At 54.9% G+C, this 24999-nt stretch overlaps 2 protein-coding genes across 2 annotated transcripts in view; both read right to left on the bottom strand.

Moving 5' to 3' along the window:
• Positions 1-5079: 5079 nt before the first annotated feature.
• CABP5 (calcium binding protein 5) lies at positions 5080-17506 on the bottom strand. The gene is made up of 6 exons (XM_054710888.1): positions 17444-17506; positions 15572-15602; positions 14923-15066; positions 13390-13499; positions 9118-9265; positions 5080-5105 (listed from the first exon to the last, which is right to left on the bottom strand). Exons 1-6 carry the CDS (start codon positions 17504-17506, stop codon positions 5080-5082), a joined length of 522 nt encoding a protein of 173 aa, XP_054566863.1.
• Positions 17507-22644: 5138 nt separating this feature from the next.
• The window catches only part of LIG1 (DNA ligase 1), a 33925-nt gene continuing 31570 nt past the window's right edge, over positions 22645-24999 (bottom strand). The window contains exons 26-29 of the mRNA XM_028129616.2: positions 24942-24995; positions 24177-24320; positions 23004-23096; positions 22645-22877 (exon numbers count right to left, since the gene is read on the bottom strand). Coding sequence (XP_027985417.2) covers positions 22788-22877; positions 23004-23096; positions 24177-24320; positions 24942-24995 — 381 coding nt within the window. The 3' untranslated portion in view covers positions 22645-22787. The remainder of the gene's footprint in view (positions 22878-23003; positions 23097-24176; positions 24321-24941; positions 24996-24999) is intronic.

The following is a 24999-nucleotide window of genomic DNA, read 5'->3' on the forward strand; positions in this document are numbered from 1 at the left end:
GACCTGACAGGCGACATTTCAATGCACAGGACAGCGCTCAACCAACTGAGCCGCACTGGCCAGGGCCCCCTTCCCCCTCCTCCCTTTCCTCTCCCCTTCCCTCTCCTCCTCTTCCTCTCCCCCTCCTCCTTCTCTTCCTCCTCTTTCCCTCCCTTCCCCTCTTTTTTTCCTCCTCCTCCTTCTGCCCCTCTTCCTCTCTCCATCCCTCTACCCCTTCCACCCCTCCCCCTCCTCCCTCCTCCTTTACTCCAGCTGATTCAACCATCCTGCCTCCTCCCCCACTTCTCTTGGTATCTCACCACCCCACTTCATGTTCCTCAAAGCACCTTCCTGATCTGAACTTCTCTTAATTAATTATTCTTTTCTTCTCCCCTCGCCCTGGACTGTAAGCTCCAAGAAAGCAAAGACCTTGTCGCTGGGCTGTCTCCAGGACCTAGAATAGCCCAGGCTCATGGCAGGGGCCCCTCGCCACACGGGAGACCCAGGTGGGGAGGTTGGATTCATAAGATTCACAAGATCAATAAGTTATGAATGAAATGTTATTAACTTAATTCAATAAAAAAAATGTTTTAAATTCGTTTCTCAGCCTCACTCATCATGAGGCAGGATAGCAGGAAGCTGGGAAAACTCCTGGGCAGGTGGAATGGGGAAACAGACAGATAGCTACACAGGCCAAACCATTGGAACCAAGTGCAGCCAGCTGGTGAGTCGCGAGACTTCGCTCCCCTCACCAAGGACACTTGAGAGCAAACGGTTTATATCTCTCCTCCCCAACCAGAGAACACAGAGCTTAGTCCCCCGGGTCGGGGAGAGAGAGAACAGAGGCCCAGTTAATGCCACCGGTGCCGGCCGAACCCAAGGACAGATGAAGTCAGGGGAGCTCATAAAACCCCACCAGAGCCAGACAGACCCAAGATAAAACTAAAACGGCAAAGCCGACCAAAGAGTAATCCCAAACTCCACTCCACGCTCATTTGGATGCCTCAGCATATTAAACACACACCTGGAGAGCTGATGACTATTCCCCCGAAACCCTCCTCTAAGATTCTCACCTGCAGGAGGGAGATAAAACCCGTAAGATAGAAGATACCGGTGTGGACTCCCTCTAGTACATGCCTGTGCCCCTTCTCAGGCATGAACTTTTACTTCCTCCTAAAAACTCTAAGGGTCCCCACGAGATTGCAATCAGGGGAGCAGTGGGCAGTGGCAGCTCGTCCCAAGCTTACCCCCCGCCCCGCCCCCAATCCTGTCCCAAGGCCCCCTTGTCTCTGACTCCCCAGTGAGCCACAGCAGCCCGCCTAGAACCTCCTGTAGCTCCTTCTACCCGAAGCCCTTCCTGTGTCGCTGTCCCAGCTTTAATGAACGCACTCTCACAACCACCTGGACTCCTGCTGTGAAATCTTTCCCGAACGAAGTCAGGAACTCACACACCACCGGCCAGCCCGAGGCAGACCTGCTCTGGGCCCCAACCCTGTCGGGTGACACTCACATTTAATACTTAATCGCCACATATGGCTGGGGACTGCCAGAATGCAGGGCACAGATCAAGGACATTTCCATCATCGCCAAAAAGCCTATTTAATTGTGTGGCTCTAAAATAAAAGCTCCTTGCCCTAGCTAGTTTGGCTCAGTGGATAGAGTGTCAGCCTGCAGACTGAAGGGTCCTGGGTTCGATTCCAGCCAAGGGCACATGCCCAGGTTGTGGGCTCGATCCCCAGTAGGGGGCGTGCAGGAGGCAGCCAATCAACGATTCTCTCTCATCATTGATGTTTCTATCTTTCTCTCTCCCTCTCCCTTCCTCTCCGAAATCAATAAAAATATATATATTTAAAAAATAAAACATTAAAATAAAATAAAATATAAGCTCCTTGAGGTCAAGTCCCTTATCACTGCTCTACTTCCCTCACCTGACAGTGCCGGGCACTCAGTAGGGACTCAGCAAATATGATACCGACTGGGTGAGGGAGGGGATGGGTGGGTGGGTGGGTGTGGAGATGGGATGGGATGGAGCTGGGACAGGAGGCAGAAGTCAGCTTGGAAAGGCGGGTCTGCATCATGTCACTGCTCTGCTCTGAACCCTCCGAGATCCTTAAAATGGCCTCGAAGAACAGACTCGCGTGATGGAACCCTGACCCACGCTGACCCCTCGCTGTTGGCGGCAGCGGGAACGGCACCCGGTGTTAGACCCGTGGGTCAGACCGGATTTTGGTTCCACAGCCTTGGAACTTGAGTTCTGGCTGAGAAAGAATTCAGAGCCAAGGCTCAAACCGTAAGAGAACATCTACTTAGGAAATCTCAGAGGTGGAAGAAATGCGTGGTGAAGCCATGGGCTCAGAAAACAAGTTCCGGAGGCCAACGAGGGGCCCTCAGAGCTGGGGAGCGAGGAAGGTGATGGGAACACGCCTCGGGGAGCCAGAGGGAGACAAGCCGTGGGTGTGCTCCTGGGAGGGAGAACACCATGGGTCCTGCGTCCTCGGGGGTTAAGGGTGGAGATTTGGGGGAGGTCCCAGGGGAAGATCTCCATAGATTATCCAGCTGCTTTCCAGGTGAGTCCTTTCAGGGTTGGAGTCCCCTCTGTTTGATTGGCCGGCACCAGGACAGGGGTCATCCTTCAATGCAATTGGTCCTGAGAGTAGCCGTGGCCGTGACATCCCTTGCCTGGTTTTGCTGCTTTTCCGGGCCTGGAGCTGAACTACAACGGAGGCCTGGATGTTGTCTCCAGGGGGGAAAGGTCAGGGGGTCCAAACCGCATGGCCAGCGACGTGCTAGGGGAGCACAGGTCACCCCGGGACAAGCCCCCCCCCCCAGGTGTCTGTTGTTAGGCCCTTAGGGCTTTCACCCTGGTGACCTGTACCTGGCCCATCGTCCTGCTCTGCTCATGTCTGTCTAACTGCCTCCCACACCTCCGCCCACCCTCTCCCGCCCCCTGGCCCCGGCCATTCCTCCGGCACCCCAGGCACTGCGGAATGACCACTCCTCTGCGCTCCCCGAGCCCCTCAAGCCCCTTTTCTGTTCCATCCCCACCCCCCACCCCCATATCTCTTACCACCTTCTAACATCCTCAATACTGTGGAGGGCCGCCTGGGAAGGCACATGGGCATTTCCTTACATTGTCAGCTGCGTCCGAGACGACTGGCAGAGCCGCGTCTAGGATACACCTTTCCCCAAGACGGCGGACAGTGTAAGCGGCTTGGCCTTCATATCAGCCCAGGTGTCCGCAGGGGCGGGACTAGATATGTAAATCCAGGCCTGCTAGGGCCTACTTAGGCATGCAAATAAGCTCCTTTGATCCTAAGTTTTGGTGTTCCTGGTATTGGGGGTATAAATAACTGTGCTGTGTGGCTCAGGGTCGTCGTCATCGTCGTCCTGCCTCTCCATCAGAGAGGATGGCGTCCCACCCGGCTCCCAGCTTTTAAATCTGTCTCTGCGTCTTCTTTCTATTTTTCTTTTATTTTCTCAATCCCTGGCCGCCTCCACTTAGAACCGGTTCATTCATCTCTCTTTCCGTGCTGGACGCAGAAAAGGGAGATCCCCGCCATGTCTGGCCCCGCACAATACAATTACATTTGCTCCTTTACTTGGCGCCGAGGCTGTCTCCTCCCGATACCGTGTAAGCTCCAGGGCTGGGGGAGGGGGGGACTTGGAACGAGCTTGCACACGACAAGCACGTCATGCATCCTGTTGAGCAAACGAAGGCAGGAGGAGGGTGGAGGGAGGGGAAAGCGAGTGAAGGGTGGGAAGCGTAAAAGGCCATGGTCTCAGGATGGTGAAGGACAAGGAGAGGCCACAGTAATGGGTGAGGAAATACATTATTCTGATTCCACTTTTAAAAAAAAAAAAAAAACAACCCACAGACTTTTAGTGTGTGTGTTTTTAAATATATATTTTTATTGATTTCAGAGAGGAAGGGAGAGGGGAGAGAGAGAGAAACATCAATGATGAGAGAGAATCGTGGATCAGCTGCCTCCTGCACGCCCCCCACTGGGGATGGAGCCGGAAACCTGGGCAGGCGCCCTTGACCTCCTGGTTCCTAGGTCAGCGGTCCATCCCTGAGCCTCGCCGGCCGGACTGACTCCACTTCTTAAACTTTTTAATTCTATGCAACAGGCTGTTGGAGCCGGTGGGCCGTTCGGCACATCTTCCTGCTGGATTTCAGAAGTGGGCACAACTGGGAGGAAGGCCGGAGCTGCCCTCTGCACGGGGAGGGCCTCCTGCTCGCAGGGGGAGGCCAGGAGGAGGACGCCTTGGTTCTGGCTGGACCTGGGTCGGGGGTTCGGGGGTGGAGCCTGGAGCCCGCTGCGCAGCCCCGGCGGAGGCGGGGCTCCCCGCTGGGGCTCCGGGGGGCTGCTGTCCCATCTCTTTGCAGGATGACATTTTGCGGGGGGGGGGGGGGGGGGGATTAATTCCCTGGGGATCCGCTTAGCCTAAACCTTGATAATCTGATCTGTGGTTTAATTCAGTGGCCCGAGTCCCTTACACAAGGACGAGGAAGCCGGAAGCCAGAGGGGAACGCATAGTGCGCCCCCCAAAATCAAGGGCAGGAGGGGGAGGGGAAACGCAGGCTGATGCACCTTGAAGGAACCATCTCCCAGGCCAGTCTCAGCAGGGCCCCGCGTCTGGGCTGTGATGGGCAGCCTCCCTCTGGCCCCGGGAACCGAACGGACCGGAGGGCTTGGAGGCAGACGGGGGAGGAGGGGGAGGCAGACCTGGGTGCTGACCCCTGTGCGGAGGACAGGCCATCCGCGCAAGAGGAGGCTGGGGAAGAGGCGGGCAGGGGCCGGGAGGTGGGATTATGTGGCGTCCGAAGATGGCGTTCATCACTGGGATTGTTTGGAGCCGCAACTGGACCCCAGGCCCGTTCCCATTTCCATGCATAGACTCTTCCTCCTTAAGCCAGTTCTAGAGATGTCATTCCCCCCCCCCCCGCCCCCGCCCCGACCCAGGCAAGGCGCCCACTTTCCCACCAACCTCAGTCCAGTTCCCAACGCCCCCTCCCCGCCCCCCATGGGCATTGGGTCCTCATCCTCTTGCTTGATCCCCGTCACCAGGTGGGGAGCGGCGGGCGTTCCCGGAACCTCCTCAGCGAGACATCATCTTCACAAACTCTGTGAACCAAAGACCTGGTGAGGCATCTGCTCCTAAGAGAGCACCATCGCCTTCCTGAGCCCTTCCTGCTGTCGGGGACCACGTGGGCCTTGGGAGATTTCCTGACCCCTCCAGGCCTTGATTTCTTCAACAAAAATGAGGCCCTCGCCTGTTTGGCTCAGTGGATAGAGCGTCGGCCTGCAGACGGAAGAGTCTCGGGTTCAATTCCGGTCAAGGGCACATGCCCGGGTTGTGGGCTCCATCCCTCGAAGGGACCGTGCAGGAGGCAGCCGACCAATGATTCTCTCTCATCATTGATGTTTCTGTCTCTCTCTCTCTCTCTCCCTCTCTCTCTCTCTGAAATCAATAAAGAGATTTTTTTAAAAAAAAATGAGAAGTTGCCCTAACCGGTTTGGCTCAGTGGATAGAGCGTCAGCCTGCGGACTCAAGGGTCCCAGGTTCGACTCCGGTGAAGGGCATGTACCTTGGTTGCGGGCACATCCCCAGTAGGGGTGTGCAGGAGGCAGCTGATTGATGTTTCTCTCTCATCGATGTTTCTAACTCTCTCTCCCTCTCCCTTCCTCTCTGTAAAAAGTCAATAAAATATTTTTTTTTTAAATGAGAAGTTACCACCTGCCGGCATGGCTCAGTGGTTAAGAACTGGCCTCAATCCCCAGTTCGGGGCGTGCAGGAGGCAGCCAATCAATGATTCTCTCTCATCATTGATGTTTCTATCTCTCTCTCCCTCTCCCTTCCTCTCTGAAATCAATAAAAATATAGTTTTTAAAGAGAAGTTACCTTATATGGTTTTTACAGTGGTTAAACAATATAATGCTTACTAGAGGCCGGGTGCATGATGCATGGGTGGGGTCCAGCCAGCCTGCCCGATTGGGGCCGATTGGGGCAGGCCGGTTGCAGGGAGGGGCTGCAGGAGGTTGGCAAGGCAGACCCATTCCCCAATTGAACTCCTGGTCAAACTCCTGGACGAACTCCCGGTCCAGGGGACAATTTGCATATTACGCTTTTATTATATGGGATAAGTCACAGTACGTGTTAAATAAATAGTAATTACAAGTATCTTCTTTCATCTTTTCCACCAACCCCAGAGGGTAAGTACCACTTCACAGATAAGCAAACCCAGGCCAGCGAGGTTGATGGACGGAGCCTGAGGGCATGTGGGCGGCGAGGGGCGAGCCGGGGCAGGAACACAGTTGACCTGACTTGGCTGCGTGCCACCCACGCCGAAGAGCCCACTGGCCCCACCCAGGTCTGGAGGTCAGTCTGCCCTGCCCTTGCCTGTGTGGGCCTGAGGCTGTCTCCTCAAAGATCTATCTCCTGCCTCCTCCACATCCTCAGTGAGGCCCACTGGTCCCCTGGGCCTGGCCAGACCAGCAGGCACCCGGCCACCCCTGCGAAGTCGCAGCCATGAAGCAAATACTGACTAGGTACCGGGAGTTACAGAGCAGAGGTGGTTCAGGCAAGACCCCCCGCTGCCCCCCCAGGACTTCACAGCCGAGGGGCAAACAGAAGTCAACACAGCAAGGTCTGTGGCGATAACTGCCTTTGGGGACGAGCAGAGAGGTCTGTAAGGCTCCCCAGCTGGGACGAAGGGGTGCGCACCCCCACGTGGGGCTGAGGCTGAAGGGGTGCACACCCCCAGGTGGGGCTGAGGCCGAAGGGGCGCGTCCAGCGCAGGTTGCGTTGGCGCGAAGTCCTGAGGGCGGGTAAGACCTGGGGAGGCACTGATGACGGGGGAAGGTGTGGACGTGAACCCCAGGAGACAGGAGCAGGAGTGGAGGGAGCAGAGCAGGTGCCCGGGGTGCACCAGGCATGGAAGGGCGGGGGAGGGGGAAGGTGGAAGGCACGGCTGGAGGGGAGGGTGGGGTCAGGGGTGCCCTTGGACATCAGGCGAAGGGCGCTGGGCTTGGGCCTTTGGGCAGCAGGTAGATGCTGAGGGTTTTAACCAGAAAGTGTCATCATCCCAGCCTGACGGCCGTCTGTCTCCCACACAAAGGAGCTTCCTCCCGGTCTGTTTCATGCACCTGTTCCTCAGGCGAGGACTTGGGGGAACAGCCACGAAGTCTTGCTCTGTGGCCTCGGAAGGAGGGGTGTCAGGGATCCGCCCTCCCGCAGAGGCACGCACGGGGGCTGGGGGCGTGGAGCCTGGCGAGCGAGGCGGGACACCTTCCAGGAGCAGAACCAGGAGGCAGCCCCGAGCCCTGGCCGGTGGATCCCCTGGTGGGAGCCCCGGCCCCAACACCAAAAGGCAGAAGGCTGCTGGTTTGGTTCCCAACGTTTTGGGTTCGATCCCAGTCAGGGCGTGAACGGAAGGCAACCAATCCATGTTTCTCTTTCACATCAATGATTTCTCTCGCTTTCTCTCAAATCAATTTAAAAATGACATTTCCTTGAGTGGGAATTTTAAAAAAACATTAGCCAGGGGAAAGAGAAAAGGTGTCCCAGGCAGGAACAGTGAAATGAGTGAGGACAGGAAGGCGCATTAGGTGCCTGCTTCCTTTTATTTTATTTTGATTTTTGTTCATTCTCACTCGAGGATCTTTTTTCCATTGCTTTTTTTTTTTTTTAGAGAGAGAGTAGAAGGGAGGGAAGAGGGGGAGAGAGAGAGAAACATCTATGTGAGACAGACACATCGATTGGTTGCCTCTCACACACAACCCAACCGGGTTGGGGATCAAACCTGCCCTTAACCGGGAATTGAACCTGAGACCCTCTGGTGTGGGGGGCCGATGCTCTAATCCCTGAGCTACACCAACCAGGGCAGTAATCCCTTTAATTTCCTCCAAAACTTTGGGAGAAAAGTGTCATCGCCCCCATTTTGCAGATGTGAAAACTGACACTTGAAGTGAATGTGTGACGAGGCTAAGGACTCAGAGTTAGTAAGAGACTGAGTTTAAACCCCGTGAATCTGAGCCCAGAGTCTCAGCTACTGGCCAGTCCACTCTCCATCTGATGGGACATTTTGTTCCGATGACAAGGGCACCCAGTGAACAAGGACGGGATGGGCGGTGGCCGTGAGTCCTGCCCGAGCCTGGGCTCCTGGACACGGTGTCCCCGGGAGCAGCCAGAGGCAGAAGCGAGGAGGAGGGAGAGGCACTGAGGTCTTTGTTATTTATTTAATACTAGTGGCCCAGTGCACAAATTTCATGCACGGGGGAGGGGGAGTGTCCCTCAGCCCGGCCTGCACCCTCTCCAATCTGGGACCCCTCGGGGGATGTCCGACTGCCGGGGGATGTCCCTGTGGGATCAGGCCTAAACTGGCAGCCGGACATCCCTCTCACAATCCGGGACCACTGGCTGCTAACCGCTCACCTGTCTGCCTGCCCGATCGCCCCTAACCACTCTGCCTGCCAGCCTGCTCTCCTCCAACTGCCCCCCGTGCCAGGCCCCCAACTGTCCCCCCTCTGGCCTGATTGCTCCCAAATGCCCTCCCCTGCTGGCCTCATGGCCCCCAACTGCCCTCCCCGGCCAGAGGTGTTCCACGCCCGGCCCAGCCAGAGGCCCTCTCCGCAGCCGGGCATGGAACGCTTGCCTCGTCGCCAGGGCGACAATGCAAGTGTTCTGCCCTATGGGCGCCACCATCTTTGTGGTGGAGTGACGGTCAATTTGCATATTCCCTCTCTGTTAGATAGGATTTTAATCCTCACCCGAGGATATTTTTTCCACTGATTTCTTAGAGAGAGTGGAAGGGAGGGAGAAAGGAGAGAGAGAGAAACATCGATGTGAGAGAGACACATCAATTGGTTGCCTCCCATTCACACCCTGACCAGGGCCAGGGATGGAAGCTGCAACCGTGGTATGTGCCCTTGACCAGGAGTCAAACCATCAGGCCCACGCTCCAACCACTGAGCCAAGCCAGCCGGGGCAACGCTGAGGTCTTTGAAATGACGTGGGCAGGAAGGGCTGCAACAAAAACCCTCCCCAAACCTGCCACCCCCACCCTGAAGCTGGGGGAGCAGCGGGGAGGAGCGGCCGATGGGGAGCCACACCGGGTGCGGGGGCCGGCAGCGTCACCTTCAAAGTCCACGGTGCCGTCTCCGTTCACGTCGGCTTCCTGGACCACCTCGGCGAGCTCCCGCGGGCTGAGCTCCTCCCCCAGCAGCCGCTGCATGGCCTGCCGCAGCTCTCCCAGGGTGATGGCCCCGTCGCCGTTGGTGTCGAACTGAAGAGGAGCAGGAGCGGACCGTGCAGTTGACCCTTTGAATGACTCAGGGGCGAGGGGCGCCGACCCCCTGCCCCGTCAAAAGCCTGCCTCTGACTTTTGATTCCCCCCAAACTCAACGACGATAGCCCCCTGCTGACCGCAAGCCTCACCCATACATAAACCCGTCTGTCAGCACCTATTTTGTATGTTATATGCTTTGTACGCTGTAGTCTTACAACACAGTAGGCTAGAGAAAGTGGTTTAAAAAAAATCATGCCCTGGCCGGTTTGGCTCCGTGGATAGAGCATCGGCCTGTGAACTGAAAGGTCCCAGGTTCGATTCCGGTCAAGGGCACATGCCTGGGTTGGGGGCTCCATCCCCAGTAGGGGGCATGTGCAGGAGGCAGCCAATCGATGATCCTCTTTCATCATTGATGTTTCTATCTCTCTCTCCATCTCCCTTCCTCTCTGAAATCAATAAAAATATACTTGAAAATAAATAATTTTTTTTAAAAATCATAAGATTCATCTGTCAGTTTTTTCAAATGATCACAAATCTCCAAAAAAAATTTTCCAATATATGTATTGAAAAAAAGCCACAGACAGGGTGTCCCCCAAAAATGTGTACACACTTTAGCAGCTGACAGCTCAATTTAGAAAAGAAATGTATTTTAATAACCACTGCCTTTATAACTATTCAAAATGTGTGTATATTTTTTTGGGGGGGGGCACCCCATAAAAGTGGCCCCGCACAGTTTAAACCTGTGTTATTCAAAGGTCAACTTTACTAGCAATGAGGAGAATGATAATGATGATGATAAAAACAAAGCAGTGTTTACTGATCACTTATTGTGACTAAAGAACTAAGCTAAGACCTTGTTAAAATATATGTTTTTATTGGTTTGTAGAGAGAGAGTAAGGGAGAGGGATAAAGAGATGGAAACATCGATGAGAGAGAAACATGGATTGGCTGCCTCCTGCACGCCCCCTACTGGCCAAGCTAAGAGCTTCTGCGCGTTGTCACCCCCCGAGAATGTCACCTCCTGGAGGGCAGGTAATTGGCCGCCTCCGTTACTGCTCCGCCCTCAGCCTCCTTTCACCCGGTCGATATGTTTGCTGAATTAATGAATTGCCTCCCAGCCTGTCCACTGCACGCCCTCCACCAATTTACCTGGGATTCTTGTTCGCGCTCTGTCCACAACGCACTGGGGAGCCCACCACCCCTCTCCTGCTCTGCTGACGCTAACCCAGCGCGGGCCACAGTCATCTCTGGTCTGATTTACGGCAACAGCCTCCTAATAGGTCTTCCGGTTCCCATCGCAGTCCCACAGGGTCTGTGTCCACATATCACGTTCATTTAAAACCTAAATCCGCCCTGGCCGGTTTGGCTCAGTGGACAGAGCGTTGACCTGTGGACTGAAGGTTCCCGGGTTCAATTCCAGTCAAGGGCACATGCCTGGGTTGGGGGCTCCACCCCCAGTAGGGGGTGTGCAGGAGGCAGCCAATCGATGATTCTCTCTCATCATTGAAGTTTCCCTCTCTCTCTCTCTCCCTTCTCCCTTCTTCTCTGAAATCAATAAAAAAAAATAATTTAAAAATAAAAACATAAAAATAAATTAAATATAAATCTGCCTTGGCCAGTGGTGCCAAATGGTTAGAATATCAGTACTTACACTGATGGGTTGGTTGCAGGTTTGATTCCCGCCCCGGTCAGGGCGCATGCAGGAGGCAACCAATCAGTGTGTCTCTCTCACATGGATTTTTTTTTCTCTCTCCCCTCTCCCTCCCTTCCACTCTCTAAAAATCAATGGGAAAAAATATTCTTAGGTGAGGATTAACAACAACAAATACAGGGGTCGAACCTACAACCCTGGCTCATTGGAACAACACTCCAACCAACTGAGCTACCCAGCCAGAGCCTGACCTGCACTTAGATCTCACAAAATGTATACCTACCCGGGAGACTCACGTACCCACGTTGTTCTAAACCAGTGGTCGGCAAACTCATTTGTCAACAGAGCCAAATATCAACAGGACAACGATTGAAATTTCTTTTGAGAGCCAAATTTTTTAAACTTAAACTTCTTCTAACACCACTTCTTCAAAATAGATTCTCCCAGGCCGTGGTATTTTGTGGAAGAGCCACACTCAAGGGGCCAAAGAGCTGCATGTGGCTCTCGAGCCGCCGTTTGCCGACCATTGTATGAATGTGTTCCAATAGTTGAATCAAGGATTCTTTTTTTAAAAATATATATTTCTTTATTGATTTCAGAGAGGAAGAGAGAAGGAGAGAGAGATAGAAACATCAATGATGACAGAGAACCACTGATCAGCTGCCTCCTGCACACTCCCCACTGGGGATCGAGCCACAACCCAGGCCAGAATCGAACCTGGGACCCTTCAGTCCGCAGGTTGATGCTCTATCCACTGAGCCAAGCCGGCTAGGGCTCCAGCATTCTTTCTACTGGAAACAAATTTAATTTCTAGTCAACTGACTACACATGAGAATTAAGCAAATCACTTGCATGGAATCAATCAACATTAGATAAAATTAACAATTCAGCCCCTGGGTCACACTTGCCATGCTTCAAACGCTCGATTGCCACGTGGCCAGCGGCCACCGTCCTGGACAGAGCGGGTCCATGGCCACGGGAAGTTCTGCTGGACGCTGCAGCTCTAGGTCTTTCCATGAAGCGGGAGCTTGACCCCCACAGCGAGTAGGTGGGCCCTCCCGGGATTTCGGACCCACGTGGGCCTGGCTCCAGAGTCTTTCCTTCCAAACCCCATCCTATTCTACGTTTTTGCCTCATATGGCTGAAAGCGCTCTGAGCGAGGACAGCATTTAATCGGGGGTGGGGGTGAACTTCAGCCAGCCCCACGCTCCCTGGGTCTCATTTTTTTTTTTAATATATATTTTATTGATTTTTTACAGAGAGGAAGAGAGAGGAATAGAGAGCTAGAAACATCAATGAGAGAGAAACATCGATCAGCTGCCTCCTGCACACCCCCTACTGGGGATGTGCCCGCAACCAAGGTACATGCCCTTGACCAGAATCGAACCCGGGACCCTTGAGTCCGTAGGCCAACACTCTATCCACTGAGCCAAACCGGTTTCAGCTGGGTCTCATTTTTAAAGCATCTCTTCACTGCAACACATGCATTAAACCACATGATCTGGGCGCCCCTTCTGGGACCTCACACTTTTTGATTCTGTCTTCTTATGACACACTAGCAGACGAGGGGTCCTAATGTGTTTTGGGGATTCCAGGATCTTGGGTAAGATTTGTAATACCCATGAGCCTCCGGTTCCTCATATTTGTGATTAGGATGACTGCTGGCCCTGGCCAGGAAGCGCCGTTGGTTAGAGCATCGTCCCGATGCACCAAGGTGGTGGGTTCAATCCCTGGTCAGGGCACATTCAGGAAGCAACCAATGGATGCATAAATAAGTGGAACAGCAAATCCGTGTTTCTCTCTCTCCCTTCCTCTCGCTCTCTCTAAAATAAATAAACAAAAAATTTTAAAAAGATAAATAACTGATTTGTATTTGTATACAAAACCAAAGGATTTGTATGCATGCGTATTAGCCAATGGACACGGACACTGGGGCGGTGGGGGGCTTGTCCTGGGGGGTGGGAGTGGCGGGGGGGGTCAATCGGGGAAAAAGGAGACATATGTAATACTTTAAACAATTAAAAAAGAGAGAGAGAGCCAAAACCGGTCAAGGGCATGTACATTGGTTGCAGGCACATCCCCGGTGGGGGGGGGGGGGGGGTGCAGGAGGCAGCTGGTTGATGTTTCTCTCTCATCGATGTTTCTATCTCTCTGTCTGTCTCCCTTCCTCTCTGTAAAAAATCAATAAAATATATTTTTTTTAAAAAAAGAGAGAGAGAGAGAGAGATAAATGACTACTAACTCCTGCCCTGATTTGTGAGGGCTACATTCGCTAAAATAGGTAGAGGACTTTGTCCATGGCAAGGGCTTCAAATACGTTATTTTTCTTCCCTACAAATCCCACCATAGCTAGAAAAGCAGTTGGTTTGGGTGGGCTCTGTCCATGGTGAATGACAAGTCATTGGCCTCTGGGTGAGCTTGAGCCCCCCCCTGGCCCCCCCGCCCCTCGCATGGTGAAACCTCAACTCACTTCCTTGAAGGCGTCTCTCAGCTCCTGGACGCCAATCATCCCGGCCGTTTCTGCGAGCAATTTGGGGGTCATCAGCTCCACAAAGTCGTCAAAGTCGACGCGGCCGCCCACTGGGGAAGGAGAGGCAGGCCTGGTGAGGTCCGCATGCCCGCCCCCCATTACCCCCCTTTGCCCTTCAGGTCTGTCCAAGACATACACCTTCTCCGGTCTCTCTGCCTTCCGACTTCTCTCTCAGCCAACTCAAGCCCTCGGGACTCTGATCTGAACAGGGCGGAGGAGTGTGTGTGTGTGGTGGGGGGGGGGGGGGGCTAACTGTCCCTGTGGCCTGGAATAAACCTCTTCGTGGCTCCACATCTACGCTCCCTCGTCTGTAGAAGGGAGAGTGTGAATTACATGAGCACAAAGTCTCTTCCAGACGTGAACACTTCCACGTCCTGGAACTCAACCCTGTTCACGCAGTAACATGCCCAGAGGCAAACCCAGCTTCCATCCCCAGATCAGCTCTAGTTGCTCTCTGAGAAAAGTAAAGAAATAAACAGCCTTTTTGCAACACTATTCATCGACACTAGCTCCAAGTCCAACTTTGTTTCCAGCATCAAAAGCAGTTCCAATCTTGCCTGTCCCGGCGAGGCTCAGTGATTGAGCATTGACCTATGAACTAAGAGGTCACAGCTCAATTCCCGGTCAACGGCACATGCCCAGGTTGCTGGCTCAATCCCCAGTGTGGGTGTGCGGGAGGTAGCTGGTCAATGATTCTCTCTCATCATTGATGTTTCTATCTCTCTCTCCCTCACCCTTCCTCTCTGAAATAAAAATTATATATATATATATATATATATATATTTTTATATTATATATTATTATTATTATTATTATTATTTATTTTTTTAAAAAGCAGTTCCAGCCAAAACTGGTTTGGCTCAGTGGATAGAGCGTCAGCCTGTGGACTGAAAGGTCCCAGGTTCGATTCCGGTCAAGGGCATGTACCTTGGTTGTGGGCACTTCCCCAGTAGGGGCTGTGCAGGAGGCAGCTGATCGATGTTTCTCTCTCATCGATGTTTCTAACTCTCTATCCCTCTCTCTTCCTCTCTGTAAAAAATCAATAAAATATATTAAAAAAAAAAAAAAAGCAGTTCCAATCTTGTGCTCCACTGGTCAATCTTGGTGGTGATAGTAATAACCGAGATTTAATAAGCATTTGCTGGAAGCTAAGTCTTTACCTGCGTTAGCATCTTTATCCCTTCCTACCCACAGTCTCACTCAACAGATGGGGAAACTGAAGGAAGAAAATGTTGAGAGTCCCGGGGCTTAACTCCACTCTTCAAATGACCACATTAGTAAATAACAGACTGGGACTTGAACCAAATCTATCCCTAAGAGTCACCATTTTAACCACTTCACTGCTGCCTCCCTACGAACAGTCCCTCCGACCCTCCTCCCTCTCTCCAACTACTCTCAACCTCTCTATCCTTACCAGTTACACCCTTAGCCCCCCCCCTCGCCCCAGGAATTGCTCCCATTCCCCAGCCTCACGGTTCATGCGGATTTGCTGGTCCAGTTCAGCCAGTTCCATCTCCGTGGGCATGTAACCCATGGTCCTCATGAGATTCCCCAAGTCCTTACAGGAGATGAACCCATCTCGGTCCTTGTCGAACTCCAGAAATGCCTCCCGGAGCTCTGAAAGTTAAGAGGGGAGAACTTTGGAGGAACTCGAAACCGCCCATGGGGAAGAGTGGCGTCCCTTGAAACCATCAATGAGGCACAGACTAGAGACTCCTCAAAGGAGAACACGCTTTTAAAAGCCAGTATTTCAAGAAGGAGTGATACATGACATGTGTTAGCAAGAGGCCACCAAACAGTGGCCATCAAGTCCTCCCAAGTCTTGGGCGAAGCTATGGCAAAGTTCAAAGCCATCAAAAGAAGAACCAGTAATTTTCTATTCATTCTAAAACTCATGTGTCCCCCCTGGGTCTCTGAGACACCCGGGGATGGGTATGCCTTCTAAATATTTGGGGGGTACCTACACTGCCATGAGAAAGGGTTCCACAAAATCACCGCTGAGCGGCAAGAGAGCAATGTCAACTTTTCCTGTGAGGGGACTTACACTGAACTGCACGAAGGGACAGAGAGCAGGCAAGTGGGTGGATGGTGATGTGGGGGCCTTTGGGGGGGAGGGTGTTACCTTCGATCTCATCTTGTCCGAGCGGTCGTTCCTGGAGTGCAGGGCCAGGGAGATGGAATTTGGAGAGAGGGTCAGGGATCCAACATTCAATTCTCCAAACACGTGCCCATGTTCTCCCAAGCTATTCTGCCCCCCTTCCTGTCTCTCCTCCAGTCCCTGCTCCCTCCACCCCTGTCCTCTTCCTCCTCCTGGCCCCTGACTCCCGCTCCACAGCCATCGCCCTCCTCCTCACCCTTCTCTTTGCCTCTCCCCAATCCTTGAATCTTGATCTCTCTCCCTCCGCCTTTCCCAAAGAGACAGCCATCCCACGGTGCCGGGAGCTCAGAGGCCATCGGATCCAACCCCCTCCTTCTCCAGACGAAGAAGGTGAGTCTTACTGTCACAGCTCGTGTGTTCTGATGGCTGACTGTGCCCGGCACCTCCCACCATCGCGTCCTTTAAACCTCAGCGCCGCTCTGCGAGGTCGGCCCAAGGACCACTCCCATCTTATTGAAGAGGAAGCTGAGGGACAGGGAGGTAGTCTGCCCAAGGTCACACCGCTCTGGCTGCAGCGAGCGCTGAGAGGTGGACTCAGGGATCCTGGCTCCCGGGTCGGAATTCTTTCCAGGACAGAATTTCTGATCCTTTCTCCCAAGAGTTAGAATCCCGTTGTGAGGAGGGACCAGTGTCCGGGGCGGCCAGGAGGGATGATCAGTGACAGCAGGACCAATTCCTAAAGCCTGTGAGAATTTCCAGTCATTTCTGCTGCCACCCATCCTGGGCAGCCCTGAAGGGCCAGGCTTGGCGAGGAGGCCGCCACCTGGGAAACTCCACCCGCCTCCGGTCTCTGCCACCCCTTCTTCCCCGTGACCTCGGAGCCTTGCCCCTAGCTTCTTTCTTGTCATCCCCGTCCCCCCATGTCCCCTCCCTCTCTCTCTTATTACCATTAGACTTGCTAACACATTCGTGCACCCGTGGGGTCCCTCAGCCTGGCCTGCGCCCTCTCGCAATCCCTCTGGGGATGTGGGACTGCCAGTTTCGGGGCCAGACCTACGGGGATCGGGCCGAAACCGGCAGTCGGACATCCCCCGAGGGATGTCATAGTGCACGAAGCGGCAGGTGGCCGGGAAAGAGCCCGAGCCTGGCCCCACTGCGCCTGCTGCCTCGCTCGGTAGCGCTGCCGTGGAGGCGGGCGAGGCTCGTGCCACAGCTGCACTTGCCAGCAGGCATCTGGCTCCCCGTCGGTCAGATGAGTGGCACTCCCCCTGTGGGAGTGCACTGGCCACCAGGGGGAAGCTCCTGCATTGAGCATCTGCCCCCGGGCGGTCAGTGTGCGTCATAGCGACCGGTCGACCAGCCGTCTGGTCGTCCGGTCATCCAGTCACTTAGGCTTTTATATATAGAGATCTAGAGCCTAACAAAAGGTGCCCATTGGAACAAACAGACCTGGCCCTGCCACAGCGATTGCATAAGCTTAAAGCAAGTGACTTCATGTCTCAGCCTCAGTCTCCTCATCTGTGAAATGGGAATGAAAGAATTACCCACCTCAGCTGCTCTGAGGACTCGGTGACATCAGGGACGCAAAGCCCTTTGCACAGGGCTGGGCACATAGCAGTGACTTAATGAGTGCCAGCCACCCTCCTCCTCATCACCACTGAGGGTGTCCACAGGAAAAATGGTGGTCCCGATACTGACATCATCCCAGCTCCCCTTCCATTTTCTTCGCCCCCTTCACCTCCCCCTTTCACCCTCACCCATTTCACTGACCCTCGTGTCCCCAGTGTGCTCCCTGGAGCCTCCTCTCCTCAGCTCACGCTCCCCCACCTGTTCCCTGCTCCACGGCGCCCGTGCTGCCCCCCCCCCCCGCCATCCTTCCCACTGCCCCCGCCTCACCCGCTGCTTCTCAGCGATGCCCTTCCGCAGGAAGATGCAGGCGGGGCCCATGGGGAACTGCATGGAGGGGCCGGGCGGAGCTCACCAGGCACCAATCTCAAGACGGCTCCCCTCCTCCCGGTCCCGCTCGGTGGCTCAGCCTCCTGATCTTCTCTATCACTTCTCTGCCTCTCCTGGCCTCTCCCTGGGCGCCGGGGTCCCGGAGCTGTGGCAGCTGGGGCGGAGAGCTCCTCTGGGGGGGGAGGGATCAGAGCGTCCCTGCCTCCCCATCTGGCTCGAGTGAGACGGAGGCACAGCTGGTCTCAGGCTCTGACCTTTTATCCCCAGAATGGAATTAGAGTTTAAAAAGTGGGGATTAGAGCAGAGGGCATCCGTTCATTAGGTGTCTCAACTAGGGGGGCGCCACTCCAAGCCTGGCCCCTGCTGGCCTCTGGGCGTGTGAGGACGGAGAGGACTTCACGCAGCGATGACCTTGCATCGCTTGCTGTGTGCCCAGCCCTGTGCGAAGGGCTTTGTGTCCCTGATGTCATTTAATCCTCGGGACGACTCCTGAGGTCGGTAATACGTTCCCATTTTACAGATGAGGAAACGGAGGCTGAGTCACGGAGTCAGTTGCTTTAGGCTTATGCAATCGGTAAGTGGCAGGGCCGGGTCTGCTTGAGTCGAACGGGCGTCTTTTGTCAGCCCCGAGGAGCTTCTGTGTGAGTCCGGAATGTGCACCGACCAGCAGGGAGGAGGCGTGCACAGTGGTTAAGAGGTTGGTGTTTGCTCTTCCCATGCTCATCTCCTCCCTTTCTTTCTGAATAACTTGGGAATTGGAGGGGAGGAGGGGGACGGAGCAAGGTGCGATGTCATGGGATCAGAGCCCGAGGAGGCGAGGAGGGTCGGGAGAGAAGTGGGGGCCATCACTGTGGGGCGCCAGAGTTCACACAGGGTCTGGATGAGGGAGGTGTCCCCACAGAGGGGCAGCCGGCCTGAGTGTCGGCCTGGGAAGGTGAGGATGGGCCGAGGAGGGAATCTATGCAGGGGTCATCGCCTCGCCTGGGGGGGTGTCCCGAGGACGTCCCCTCGTGGGGGTGGCATGGTGTCGGCTGCTGAAGCCAGACCAGCGTGAGAAAGGTGTCCCCACAGAGGTGGGGTGGCAATGGGGACAGGAGACTGGCCACACATGTGGCTTACGTGAAGGTTAACGGAGGTCCGGCTCCTCACAGCTGGAAAGGGGCGTTGTTCATACAGAAAGGGGGAGAGGAGGAGCCCTGTGGTGCTGGACTGAGCTGGGGGCGGTGGTGGGTCGTCATGGATTTCACAGCCATCGCTGAGCACAGAATGTGTAAGCTCTAGCTCTCAGAGGGGGGAGCAGTGACACCGGTGAGCGAGTGAGCACCTCTCGCATCCAGATCTTGACTTCTAAATACCACGCTCCACTACAGGAAGCCAGCTCCTAGGAGACATGGCCGGTTCCATGCCCGGAGCAGGACAAGCGTAAGGTGAGCCTGAAACATCGCACCAGGTTAGGAATGCTCCGGCCCGGGGACAGGTCAGAACACGGGTCGGCTTGAGGAAGTGCCACGGCCACATCGGGGCAAATTGAAAATCAAAATAAACAACAACAAATTATATTAGATAACACAGGAAACTGGGAGTCCACAGAGAGTTTTTTTAAATACATTTTTATTTCACAGAAAGAGAAGCATCAATGATGAGAGAGAATCATCCATCGGCTGCCTCCTGCATGCCCCCCACTGGGGATCAAGTCTGCAACCCAGGCATGTGCCCTGATTGGGAATCCAACCATGACCTCCTAGTTCACAGGTCAATACTCAACCACTGAGCCACGCCGGCTGGGCCACACAGATTTTTTTTAAAAGATCGGTTGAGCCCTAGCCAGTTTGGCTCAGTGGATAGAGCATCAGCCTGCGGACTGAAGGGTCCCGGGTTCGATTCCGGTCAAGGGCACATGCCCAGGTTGCCGGCTCGATCCCCAGTGGGGGTGTGCAGGAGGCAGCCAATCAATGATTCTCTCTCATCATTGATGTTTCTCTCTCTCCCTCTCTGAAATCAATAAAAATATATATTTTTTTTAAAAGATCACTGTAAAGTTTGACAATATTTACATAGCTCAAAGCCTCCTTACAAAATACTAATGTCAAAGGAGAGCTGCCTTAGAGAGGGGAAACCAGGCAGACACTATCTTAATCAAAGGATTAAAATGAACATCACCAGTGATGTGTCAAATAGAGATTACTCACTCTAATTCATATGCAATCATGAGTTATTGCTCCTGCAAACCTCCCAGAGCCCACCTCCCAGCATCCTCTCCCCTTGATGGGTTTCAACCGATTTTACACAGAACGTGGTTTCACCAGGGGGACGATGGTCTCTGCTCCCTCAGACGCCAGGCTCACCCCTTCGGTGTCTTATACTCCAGCCATCAGCACGATCTCTTGCCCCCCAGACCCGCCACCTCCGTGCCTGGGCATAAGCACCACCTCCCCACAGGGGCACACGAGGCTCTCGGGAGACACCAGTCAGTGGCATTGCACGCAGGGCTCCTGCCGACGGCCTGGACCGGATCCTGGTCCTGTTTCCCGGACAGTGACCGAGGGAAAGGTCCTTCCATTCCGGTGCCTGTGTCCCCGTCTGATGAACGGGATAATGAGGACCTGCCTCGTGGGTACATGAGGTCTTTGGTGAGTGAGGATGCCCCTGCCCAGCCTGCAGGACATGGCAGCCATGGCTGCTCGGGGACCTGTGTTCCCAGAGGCCCTGCGGGGTGTGGGGAGGGAGACCCAGCTGCACACCTAAAGGAACCGGGGGCTCCGCACAGAGCAAGACGGACACCGGGATCCCCAGGCATACAAACACCCAATCAAATATTATTGCCGTAAACATTTTATTGAACTTGGTGAGCATGGGTGCATACTAGTCCTTTAGGATAGAGCTCTGTTAGGAACTCTCAGCTGAGAAACAAAAGCCACTTTACTGGAGGGGTAATCGCCGCCCCCGGGCCAGAAGCCGCCAGCAGCGGCCGCCCTGGGCTCGCTGGTTAAGGGGCTGCTCCCTCTGACTCCCCTGGCCCGTTCCTCAGGACCCACCGTCGTGCGCACAGGTGAGGCGGGAAGGGAAGGGCCGGCTCTTTCTTTTTTTTTCTTTTTAAATTTCTTTATTGATTAAGGTGTCACATATTTGTCCTCATCCCCCCATTCCCATCCCCCCCCCTCCCCACGCATGCCCCAACCCCCTGTTGAACTTAACCGTTGGATAGGCTCATATGCATGCACACAGGTCCTTTGGTTGAACTCTCCCCCTCCCCCCACCCTCCCCCTATCCTCCCTCTGAGGCCCGATAGTCCGATCGATGCCTCCTTGCTTCTGGTTCTGTTCTTGTTCCTCAGTCTATGTTGTTCATCATTTCCCCTAGATGAGCGAGATCATATGTCACTAGATATATACTTATGAGAACTGAATGTGAGACGAGCAATAATAGTTATGCTGACAGGCAGATGAATCAGTCTGTAGTGAGTTTCTTTCTGGACCAACAGTTCTTTTGAGACCCAATTTCAATGTCCACCAGTTCCTTATGTGTACATGTCAGCACTGACCCCTCAGCTCTGGATGGTGGACAAATGGTGGTAACGGAGGTCCGACTCCCTCTGGTTTGGTCTCGGCCGGACCCAGGGGCACGGCTTCACCCGGACTAAGGGGCACGTGGCCTCACCCGGATCTAGGGACACATGGTCTCACCAGGACCCAGGGACGCTTGGCTCTCCCCGACCCAGGGGCACGTGGCCTCACCCGGGCCTCGGTGCACGAGGCCTCACCCGGATCCAGGGACACATGGTCTCACCCGGACCCAGGGACGCCTGGCCTCTCCCAGACCCAGGGGCACGTGGCCTCACCTGGACCTAGGTGCACGAGGCCTCACCCGGATCCAGGGACACATGGTCTCACCCGGACCCAGGGACGCCTGGGCTCTCCCAGACCCAGGGGCACGTGGCCTCACCCGGGCCTAGGTGCACGAGGCCTCACCCGGATCCAGGGAGGCTGGTTCTTTCTCGATCAGACTGAATGCCAGGCATCGTGCTGGGGGCTGGGGCTATTAGGATGAGCAAGACGCATTCAGCCACCGCCTGCCCCACGGGGTCAGGTCCAGAGGGCTGTGTGAGGGCTGAGGCCAGGCCTAGCCCCAGCGGTGCGAGGCAGAGCTGGGTCTCACATGTCACTATAACTTCCTGTCTCCCACAGGAGGTCCATCCCCGAAAGGTGTGGGCCCAGAGCCAGAGTGGAGTCAGACCCTGGTGCCAGCACACCCGGCTACGGCCCTGGGCGAGCCCCTTCCCTCCTCTGTGCTTCCGTCCTCTCTGGGACGGTGGCCCCCTGGTTAGGTGGCTGGGAGGTTAAATGAGTTTATAAAGTTCAAACTGCCACTGTCCAATGCAATAGCCACTAACCACATGAGGCTACTTAAGTGAAATTTAATTAAAAAGAAACAGAGCCCAGCCAGTGTGGCTCAGTGGTTGAGCATTGACCCAGGAACCAAGAGATCATCAGTTCGATTCCCAGTCAGGGCACATGCCTCGATTTCAGGCTCGATCCCCAGTAGGGGGCTTGCAGAAGGCAGCCTATCGATATTTCTCTCTCATTGATGATTCTCTCTATCCCTCTCCCTTCCTCTCTCTAAAAATCAATAAAAACATCCTATATAATAAAAGGCTAATATGCAAATCAACCGAATGGCAGAACTACTGGTTGCTATGATGCCCACTGACCACCAGGGGGAAGATGCTCGACGCAGGAGCTGTCCTGGTGGTCAGTGCGCTCCCACAGGGGGAGCACAGCGGCGGTGGCAGGAGGCTGTCCCCCAAGGGCTCTCGGACTGTGAGAGGGTGCAGGCTGGTCTGAGGGACCGCCCCCCCGCCCAGTCATGATTTTTGTGCACCAGGCCTCTAGTATTTTAATATATAAGTAAAAATAAACATATATAGAATATGTCCTCATTGCACCGGCCCCATTTCAAGTGCTCGCCGCTGGCCGGTGGCTGTCACAGAGCACAATGCGGGTGGAAGATGTTCCTGTCGCTGCAAGTTCTGCTGGAAGGCGCTGCTTCAGACAGCCCCTGGCACGCGTGCTCCACATGTGAGCTTTCAGAGCACCCCCCGAGCCCGGCAAGAAGGAAGTGCCAGCTACCCTCATCATCTGGACACGGAGCAGGGGGTTAATAATTATTTATTTTTAAGAAATGACTAAATTCCCACTTTAAACCACACCCTCACACACACTGCACACCAGATCTGCTTATTAACACCTGAGGTGCTGGCCCGCCCGCCCGTCCCGGAGGGCAGGGACTAGTAGAAACACTCCAGGTCCAGGTCGGAGTCTTGGTCTGTGTCCTCCTGGTTCTGAATCTGACTCTGCTTCCTGTACAGCCAGGCCACCTGAGGAGACGGGGCAGGCGGTGGTCAGAGCCAGGGCTGCCCCTCCGCTCACCACCCTGCAGGTCAGCGCCCACCTGGCCAATAAGCTGTCGGGCCAGGCAAGCCCCCCCCCTCCCAGGGCCTCACCTGGGCACTGGTGGTGGCCTCCTCCGGCGTCTTATCTTCACGGACACGAACAAACCGAGGGAAGCGAAGGGAGATCCCCTTCTCACTGTCCACCTAGGGAGGGGGTGACGATGGGGACTCCCGTGGCCCAGCCCTCGGTCCTCGCTAACAGTTCCTACCGAAGTCTCCTCCCCGCTCCTGCACCTCTGGCCATTTCCTGATCCACACCGTGGGGCTAAGCAGTGGGTTGTTGTAAGGGTTAAATAAGGTACTAAGCCCTTGGGACCGTCCTGGCACGTGGCAGCGCTTAAGAAATGCCAGCTGTGACAGCTGTTTTTCAGGTGGTTGGCATTATTAGGGCCGAGACGCAGAGCAGCGGAGTCAGGGTGTGGATTCTGGAACCAGACTGTGGGGTCAAATCCCAGCTCCCCACTCCCAGGAGCCGTGAGACCCGGGGCCAGTCCCTCAGCTCCCGGGGCTCTCCTTCCCCCCTGAGGGTGGGGCTGTTCCGTGTCCTGAGGGTTAAATACGTGCACACAGGTGCCCTGCTGCTGACACAGCGCCCGCTGTCCCGGCTGCTCCCAACACCTGGTCCCGGGACCCTGACTTCAGGAGTGAGAAGGTTCAAAGACACGCGATCCCAAATACAGGCTCCGCCTTTGAATGGAGGCCCGCTTCTAATCAGAAAAGCGGCTGCTGATGGAAAGATCCGCAGAAATCTCAAAGGAAGCACACTTAAATGCGAGACCCCGTTTCTCCTGCAGAGGAAGCCAGCTCAGAGCCCGCGCTGGGCACCGGCAGCGCCTCCGCGGCCCTGGCCCTCCGCGTGGTGAGGACTGAACCACCAGCGAGAGAAGGAACTGGACAACCAGGTGGTGTGGGAATTAGTTACAGTTAAGAAAGAAAGTAACAGGATGTGTCATAAGTTTTTACGTAAAAGAACTGTGTTTTCAAAAATTACTTAAGAGCTGAGTGTGAAACAGCAATTTCACTGTTTTCTTTCTACTCCTGGGGCATTTCTCTTTAATAAAAAAAAAAAAAAGACTTCTGACTCTGTTATCTGACACCCAAATAAAATGCAAGCTCGAGGTTTCCCAATCCCCCCCCCCCCCAGGAAGGGGGACGTCTGCAGGGCCTCCCCACTCTCCCGTCTGGAATTCCCCTGGAGGGCCCACCCCAGGCGCAGTCACTCACCAGGCCGCGGGCAGCGGGGTAGATGGGCGAGAGGGAGAGGTCTGCGCACCTGACCTCCCACACGGTTTTGGGCTCCAGCCAGTGGTCCGGGGCCACGGCGCCGTCTGCCCGGACGTAGGAGCGAGGGGTGGGCAGCACCAGGGCCTGCAGGGAGCAGCAGGAGGTGGAAGAGAGGATCTCGGGGCTCAGAATCAAGATCGAGGGTTGGGGGGTTGGGAAGTGAGGTAAATGGGGGAAGACAGAGACACAAACATTCCTTAAAGTACAAAGCCAGGAATGGGGGGTGGGGAGAAATGGGAGAAGGAATAAATGAAAGACAGAGACCCTGGGAGCTGAGACAAGAAATTAAGACTGACTGAGGTAGAGAGGGGGGCAGAGACCCTGAGAGGTGGGGGGGGATAGAAACCTAGAGAGAGAGAACCAAAGAATGGACAGGAACCGAATCACAGATACCAACACAGGACAGTCACACCCAAAACACCTGACCATGACCGCAAACACTCCCACTTAGCAGCTCAGCCAGCACCCTACGGATCGACTCAGGGAACCCCACCATAGCGCCCTGCCCCGAGACTGCCCCCCTGCTGCGGCCGAGGCACTGAGCTCGGGGAGATGGGGCCCCTGACTGGCAGCACTGGCTAGTGGCCGGCACAGCTGGGACTTGCACCCCAAAGCCGGCTGCACTGCCCCCTGCTTGTGGCACCCGGAGCCCGAGCTCACCAGAGCCACGAGCACGCTGCAGAGGCGCAGGGCCCGCCCGCTCACCTGGAGGGTCTGGTGATACTCCTCCAGCTCCTCGTCGCTGAAGCCAGTTCCAAGCTGC

This window comes from Eptesicus fuscus, chromosome 21 (assembly GCF_027574615.1).
Source record: "Eptesicus fuscus isolate TK198812 chromosome 21, DD_ASM_mEF_20220401, whole genome shotgun sequence".
Classification (NCBI taxonomy): Eukaryota; Metazoa; Chordata; class Mammalia; order Chiroptera; family Vespertilionidae; genus Eptesicus; species Eptesicus fuscus.